General features: G+C 57.0%; 1 protein-coding gene across 1 annotated transcript in view; it reads right to left on the bottom strand.

The window, feature by feature from the left end:
* Nucleotides 1-325: 325 nt before the first annotated feature.
* SAMM50 (SAMM50 sorting and assembly machinery component) overlaps nucleotides 326-8,320 on the bottom strand; it is a 34,090-nt gene continuing 26,095 nt past the window's right edge. Inside the window, exons 14-15 of the mRNA XM_047066083.1 lie at nucleotides 7,594-7,735; nucleotides 326-510 (exon numbers count right to left, since the gene is read on the bottom strand). Of these exons, the coding sequence (XP_046922039.1) occupies nucleotides 465-510; nucleotides 7,594-7,735 (188 nt within the window). The 3' untranslated portion in view covers nucleotides 326-464. The remainder of the gene's footprint in view (nucleotides 511-7,593; nucleotides 7,736-8,320) is intronic.

Raw genomic sequence — 8,320 nt, 5'->3', positions numbered from 1 at the left:
CAGAACTGTGACTGCAGCGGCCACCAGAGGGTCCCCCCCCCCCCCTCGGCATCGCCCGCACCCCACCCACACGCCCTCCGCCAGCAGCCCGGGCGTCCCTGGGGCTCTGCCCAGTACTTTCCGGTATAAGGGAACCAGACACGGAGGCTCGGGGAGCCTGCGAGGGAAAGCAATCAGGAGGCTGTCTGACGGGACCTTCCGTGGGGGCGGTCCCCGTGGAAGAATGCATGGCCATTTTAAACGCCCTGTCCCCTCCACGTGGTCCTTGGGAAAAGCCAGCGTGGGACACAGAGGTTGGGAAAGCAAATCACGTCCACGATGCCGCTGAGTATTCGTCTTTAAAATTTATTGACGTGCTTTCCCACAAGGATGGCAAAGAGTGGCTCAACGCGTCTGCTCGGAAAGTGACTCACTGCCACCGAGTCCCAGGGCTTCTCCTGCGGGGTCTAGAGGACGCGGTCAGCTTACAGGAACCTGATCCCGGCACCAAACTGCACACCGTCGCATATCCTAAAAAAGCAAAGGGCAGAAAGTCAACACCGTGGCTGCTCTGCTCACGCCCCCGGCATCATGAGACCACAAACGGGCACCGGCCTTCCAGAACCATCAGCGGACTGGCCCCTCTCCTGGGGGCCCCACCCCCCAGCCCTGCGGCTTCCTCCTCTGCTGGCTTAAGAACCAGCCTTTGGAGGACAAACAAATGGTTAAGATGAGCGGGCACAGATCCCTCCTTCGTGCCCTTCATGTCCTCCAGTCCTGCCCCAAGAGGCAAAAAGCAAAGAAGGACCTAGGAGAGAAACGTTTACAATAAGAAAACCCCTGAGGGAAAAACAACAGCTTTGGGTTTATTTCTAAGGCTGCTGGGCAAGCAGCGAGTTGTGAGAGGCTGGCTATGCGGAGCAGAGCGGTGACAAGAGAGGTGACCCGCCTGGAAGCCACAGAGGTGGCTGGGGAAGGTGGGGACAAACACAGCCCTCAGTGGGGTCGGGGAGGCCAGGAGGAGGCAGAGGGGGGAGCTGGCAGAGGGAGACGGTGCAGGAGAAATGAGGGGGATGGGAAGCCGGCGGAATTTGGGCCGCCCGGGCTCTAGAAGGATTACGGGGGCCGACGGCCGCGGCAGCGTCCCAGCCCCACAGGGAGAACCTGCTCCTGACCCAGGAAAAGGACAGGTGCAAAGGAGTTGCCCTGGCGACAATGCTGACGACAGGCTGACACTCCACAGGTTTTATTCTGTGGGTTTTACTCCACGTGCGGCCGGCAGACCACAGGGCCCATTTTCAGATAAGCGACAGGATGCGCGAGGCCCCAGTCGCAGCAGGAGGAGAGCGGGACCCCGTGCCCAGACACAAGGGCACCTGTGAGCCGTGCTGACTGAGCCCAGAGGGCCCGAGCCATGGGGCCTCCTGTCTGCGCAAAGGCAGGGTCGCGGCCCGGCCACACCCGGGGGAGGAGACCCGGCACCCATGCGGTGGACCCCACACTGGCACAGGGCTGGTCGTGGTGCGGAGGGCAGAGCCCGAGCCAGCCCGCGGCACTGCCCACCTGGAGGCCGTGCCCAGGGGCTGGACCCCCGCTGGACACGGGCAGAGGGGCCTGGCCCGGGGACGTCAACGCCAGGAAGCGGAAGCTTCGAGGAAAAATGGTTTTCTGAGCCCTAATGGCCGCTGACAGCGCATTCGTGGGACACGGTGTTTTCCCAAGTTGCGGACAATTCCCAGAAGACGGGCAACGAGGGTGGCTCCTCTGTTCGAGGAAAAGTTGGCATTTTTATCGTCATAACACCTGCGTCCTTGCCCAACCTCGGGGTTTATGGCGTATGAAAACCAGCAGGAAGTTTTTCTTCTTCAACCTGCGAGTGAGGGAACAGGGCATCCAACCCGTGAGAGGCTCGAGGCGGGCCCGTCACCATCGCTGGGACCCCTGCGGCACCCCTGCTCGCGGGCCAACTGCATTCGCAGGGGTGCTCCAGCCAGAAGGGACAGGGGCCCCTGTGGTCTACGGTAAACCGCACCAATGTCCTTAGAAACGCAAAGATCTACAGCCCCAACCAGGGCTGCGTTTATGAGTTAGTTCTGCTCGAACCTAAGTGATTTGTTTTGTATTTTACACCCTGGGGTCCATGAAAGCCGTCCCTGCCTGCACTCACTCCTCAGACAGATGCCTGAAAATAAGCTACAAGTCCGTCAAGCCCCGGCTTTCGGGCACAAGCAAAGGCTCATTCACTCGAACCGCGTTTGGAGCCCGTCCCGGCGCAACAGAGAAAACCTCCCCCCACAGGGGCGCCTGGGTGGCGCAGTCGGTTAAGCGTCCGACTTCAGCCAGGTCACGATCTCGCAGTCCGTGAGTTCGAGCCCCGCATCAGGCTCTGGGCTGATGGCTCGGAGCCTGGAGCCTGTTTCCGATTCTGTGTCTCCCTCTCTCTCTCTGCCCCTCCCCCGCTCATGCTCTGTCTCTCTCTGTCCCAAAAATAAATAAAAACGTTGAAAAAAAAAAATTAAAATGAAAACCTCCCCCCACAAACACAACAGCGTCGCAGGGTTACAAGAGGCCACACGTACCTTCCCGTCGCGTGTCCACCTCAGAAGGAGGTCCTCCAAATCTCCCCAGGGCCCCTTCCCACCCCGGGGTTGCGAACGGGCCTGGCCGCGTGCCCTCCAGTGCCACCGTAGACGACGACCCTGCCTGCACCCTGCCCGCCTCCAACTCAGCACCATGACGGCCGCCACGGGGTCTCGATGAAGGTCACGCCGGGGACAGGCACAGACCCCAGGGACACGGGAACACCAGGTGCCAGCCGAGACATGGGGAAGGTGGTGGCGAACCAGGCACACGAGGGCTGGAACTCGAAGCCCTCGCGTGTGCGCCCAAAGTGAAAAGGAGAGAGAGGATGCGAGACTAGAGCGACCGGGCCCAAGGGCTGCCCGAACCTCCCTCCCGCGCCTACACGAGGACAATCCTGGTGCCCCTGGCACTTTGTGCTTGCACACCTGGGCTCGGGCTGCTCTGCAGTCTGGAGTGCCCTCCCCTGCGAGTCCCCAGCTGTCTGTGTCAGAAAGCTTCATCCCGGAAACCACCTCCCCCAGGAAGCCCTCGGACACCCTCCCCAGGTGGGAGGAGCCTCTTCCTCCTCTTCCTCCTCCTCGCGGTGCATGTCTGTCTCAGGAGCCCCCCCATGTTCATCCCCGAGTCTCTGGGGGCCGCACTCAGGGAGACCGGAGCCACAGAACACGGGTAGGTCTCAGACAAGTGTGCCTGTCACCAATGCCCCCCCCCGGTATGAAACGCAGCCAACGTTTCTAAGCAGTTTCCATTTGTGTAAAGGCCTGAAATGCTAATTATAGAGTCTGCGTGAAGAGTGGGGGGAAACCTACAGGTGATTCACACACACACACACACACACACACACACACACACACACACCATCCCTGTCCTGCGACTGCCTAACTTCAGAAACGAAGATTAAACTGTGACGATATCACTCAAGCTTCACAAAACGCCCAGCTGGATAAAACGTCACAACAAAGCCACACGTGGGGTAAAAGCGGGTCCCACGTCCCCGGGTGCCAGGCTGAGCCTGCGTAGGGGACACCGCAGCACCTGCTGCAACTGCCACGATTGGGGGCCACAGAGCAGAGCCATGATCGGGGGCCACAGAGCAGAGCCACCATCGGGGGCCACAGAGCAGAGCCACGATCGGGGGCCACAGAGCAGAGCCGGGCGGGGAGGGCGGTTTCCTCATGTTTGGGTCTTTAAATACCATATGCACAGCATGCCTCTTCCTCCCAGAAGAAACCACACTTGAGATTTGTGTCTGAAACAGATTTTCCAACTCAGAGAGAGGCAAAGCTGAAAGGTGAGCGGAAGCATTCTCTGTGAAGATTCTGTGAGTGGAGGAAAGCCTGTGGGCGGCTCGGGAGCCGGGTTACGGATCCTGGGAGCACAGCGACATCCAGTGGCCTTGAACGGCAGCGGGAGGGCTGAGCTGAAGGGCAGGAGGCCCCACAGCCCCAGGCACTGGTCCCAAGTCACGAGGAGGCCGGGGTGAGACAAGGCAGGGCCCGCCAAGAGGCCACACATCTCCTGCCATCTCAAAACTGGCCGAGAGAGGAGCAGTCAGTTCTTGGCGGCCGATGGTCACTTGGTTACACAGATGGTGTAGCTACAGCCAAAAGCCCACGTGCACTTCTTTCTAATACAAAGCAGTTAGGACGTACGCACTTACATAATTGGCACTAACATTAGCACAATTAACACACACTGAGTGTCATGGAAACAAGCTATATAATCTCTGAAATGAGAAACTACAGAATTTGAGTTTGAATAAGGAGATCTTCCAAGAAGACGAGTGAGGAAGAGGTGATTTTTCTCTTGCCATGATTAGTACACGAGGTGCAGAGGGGCGCCTGGGTGGTTCAGTCGGCTAAGCGTCCAACTTCGGTTCAGGTCATGATCTCACGGTTCGTGGGTTCGAGCCCGGCGTTGGGCTCTGTGCTGACAGGTCAGAGGCTGGAGCCTGCTTGGGATCCTGTGTCTCCCTCTCTCTCTGCCCCTCCCCTGCTTGCGCTCTCTCTCTCTCTCTCAAAAATAAATAAACATTTAAAAAAAATACTCGAGGTGCAGAAAAGCCAGTGTGGGGATGAGACCACATCTGGTCTCTCAGAGGACTGGGGGGAGTGGGGGGCGGTCCGTGCTCACGTGGTTTCGGTGCAGAGGAAAAGACACAAGTTCTGGCCCCTGTTTCTGCCGCGGACCCACCGCTGGCCCTGCCGAGGCTGGCCGTCCTCACCTGTCAGCAGGACTAACACCCTCCTCCGCACAGAGCTGTCGAGAGGCTTCTATAACAAGACCAGGGGCTTCGCGCGGCATCTCGTGCAAGGTAAGCGTTCAATAAACACGAATGATCGCCTTCCCTCCGCAAACGTTCTCGTGGCTCTCGGAAGACACAGAGTGGGTCTCCCTCGGCGCGGCCGGTCCGCAAGCAACAGCCACACCAAGACAGTGCGTCAGGGATGCAGTGTCAGGGCCACCCCAGACGGAGGCACATGACACTTTGAGAAGCGCACGCTCAGGGGGCCTTAGCACCCACATCTGACCTCATCCTGGTGTTGGCGTGGCCTCGACACCTGCACAGCTGGTGCTCCCAGTTAGCGCCTGGTGGTTAAGCCAGGGAGACCCACATTCGCACCTGTGGTGGGAAGAAGGCTTTGCAGAAAGCAGCCTGTAAGACTAGGCTCATTTACCCGAGACTGTAAAGGTATGGAAGCTGCTAGAAAGGTACCGAACGTGAAAACCTTGCTCTAGGAGAAAAATTCCCGTTTTCACATTTCATTATCTCTGAAATCGGGAAACCAAATCCCATCTACAGCACCTCAGACACGGCCAGGGGGCGGCCAGTGCGTAGGCGGAGGGAAGATGTCTCTGAAGGGAACACGCTTTGCTTCCTGCGCGCAAAGGGCCACAGCGAGTCCACGAGGCCCAACGTGAGCGATAACCAGCATTTACTCACAGCACGCTGAGCACTGCTCCAAGTGCCTCCCGCACATTCATTCATCCGGGCAAGGTCACCAGCACCCATTCTCTGGGCAGGAAGACTGAGACCAGAGAGGCTAAGTCCCTCACCCTGGGTCACACAGCCACAGAACCACCGAGCCTGGACAGCGGGGCTCCCGCACAAACACAGGGTGGAGGTGAGTCATCTGGGCGGCTGCTGTCTGCGGGGGGCACCGGAAGGAAGGGCGCTAACGTCACTGGGAGCCAGGGCGGCCCTGCAGCCAGAATCAGCCTCCCTGTTAGAGCCTGAGGAGCAGATAACTGCACGGGACCCGGACAACAGATCCTGAACTGCACCTAACAGCTAGTGCTTTCTTTTTGTATGTTTTTTTCTTTTTTTTAATTTATTTTGAGAGCACACGCACGCGCATGTGAACGGGGGAGGGGCAGAGACAGAGGGAGAGGAGAGAATCCCAAGCAGGCTCTGTACTGTCAGCACAGAGCCCGATGAGGGACTCGATCTCACGAACCACAAGATTGAGACCTGAGCTGAGGTCAAAAGTCGGGACGCTCAAACCAGTTGAGTGGCCCAGGCACCCTGAGAAGGAGTCCTTTCTCAAAACCTGGGGACGTGGCTACCCTCTAGAAAGCACCACCACCGACCACGTCGAAGTAGAAGACAGTGGGAGGAAAGCCAGTAGTCTTTCCTTAAGTCAGGACAATCTCCAACGTCATGCTTGAGACTCGGGCTATGACTCAGACAGCACCGCCACTCGGTGGCCACGTGAGTGCAGAAAGAACACAGAGAAGAGAAAAATACAGCCTACGGCACTGAAGTATCAACATGAAAATGACAAGAAACAGTATAAACACCGTTACGGGCAGAATGTTTACGTCCCCCCCAAGTTCCTATGTTAAAGCCCCAACCATGAGATGGTATCTGGAGGGAAGGTCTCTGGGGGGTAACTGGGTTTAGATGAGGTAATGAAGGAGGGGTCCCCACAGTGGGATTAGTGTCTGTGTAAGAAGGGGCCTCACAGGGCTGGTGTGCTCTCTCTGCTGTGTGAGGACACAGAAAGAAGGCGTCCGTCTACTGGCCAGGAAGAGGGCTCTCGCCGGGAACGGAAGTGGCCAGTACCCTGCTCTTGGGCTTCCCAGCCTCCAGAAGCGCAAGACCTAAGTGTCTGCCATTTAAGCCCTACCGGCTGTGACATTCCGTCGAAGCAGCCCGATGTAACGCAGACCAGGATGATACTTCTGGCCTTCTTACAACGCATATGGTGGATACCATATAAACCAAGAAATGGAATTGATCTGTGTAACCATAAATGACCTCAGGCCACATGCAACCACGTAATATTGAACAAATCTTGCTTAGTAAGGGGGCTGGTGGAGAAAGGCCAAGATGGCGGGTTGCTCTGCTCCCAAGAGAAGGCTCTGGAGAACGAGTCCCCTGTGGCCAGGAGCAAAGCCTTGTCCATTCCAGTGCTCAGTTCCTGGCCTGCAAAGTCATGCACCAGAAATACCTCATTCCATTTTTAACAAGCAGGATCGATAATGCCTCACCAACTCCTCCAGCCAGACCCGGACCCACGGAGGAGCCCTCATCATTTGGTAACAGGGAGTGCAAACAGGGTGAGGAGGGGGATGGGAACACGTCACATTTTTCCTCCAGACTGGATGGAGAAAACACCATGGAGAAAAATATTTTTTCATTCTTTTTTTTTTTTAAATTTTTTTAAAGTGTATTTATTTTTGAGAGACAGAGAAAGAAAGAGAGCGAGCATGAGCAGGGGACAGCAGAGAGAGAAAAGAGACACAGAATCTGAAACAGGCTCCAGGCTCCGAGCTGTCAGCACAGAGCCCAACGCAGGGCTCGAACTCCTGAACCGCGAGATCATGACCTGAGCCGAAGTCAGACGCCCAACCGACTGAGCCCCCAGGCGCCCCTATTTTCGTTGTTTTGCTAGCTATTCCGCAATTTTCTACTAAAAATCTTGACTCTTAAAGGCCACGGACAAAATGATTAACCAGGTGCAAACCAAAACAAGATTACTAGCCGGTACAATAACGTAACCGCGGGGAAGAACTCTGAGCACTTACCTGTCCCCCTTCTGCACGCCCATGGGGACACAATAATTAAGTTCCAGCCGGGCGATGTTGCCGAGCCTGAGGACGATCCCGGCACCGTAGGACCAGCGGATGCACTCAGCCAGCTTACGAATGTGAGCCTTGGGGCCCTCCCCTGGAAAGAGGAAAGAGGAAAGAGGATGTGACCTCACGTGAGCTGTCCTCAGACAGGCCCTGGCTCTCTTCCCTGCCATGTGGCCTAGCTATTCAAGGAGAACACATGAAGTGGGTCTAGGACTGAAATCAAGAGAGGGCTTGGGAGCATACTTCCTCTCACTGCCCCGGAAGCAGTTCTCCGGGCCCAGCACATACTGTCCCCTTGGCCTGAAAGGGCAGTTCCCCAGCACCCGACCACCAGCACCACTCCTGCTCCACGCCTCCGTCTGAGGGCCTTGTCTTCCAGGGAGCTCTCCAGACACCTCTTCACAACCCCCTAACCGGATGCGTTGGCCCTCAGTCTCCTCCGCCCCGAGCCCCGTGAGGAGGAAGCAAACCCAGCTCAGCTCTGTGGCCGTAACGACCAGCACAGAGCAGGTGCTCCAGAAATGTCTGCTGAGTGAATGTGTAAGCAGATTTTTGCAGGACAGCATCCGATGACGATTTTTCACCTGTGCTCCATTCACCAATTTTATTCTGAGCACCATGTCAGGCGTCGTAAGGAGTTTGTCAGGCAAGGCCGTCTCTAAATGTAAAGACTACG

Source organism: Lynx rufus, unplaced genomic scaffold (genome assembly GCF_022079265.1).
Source record: "Lynx rufus isolate CCGP_SWC_20201006 ecotype Redwood Valley unplaced genomic scaffold, mLynRuf1.p SCAF_7, whole genome shotgun sequence".
Lineage (NCBI taxonomy): Eukaryota > Metazoa > Chordata > Mammalia > Carnivora > Felidae > Lynx > Lynx rufus.
This window is presented reverse-complemented; position numbering and strand designations above follow the sequence as displayed.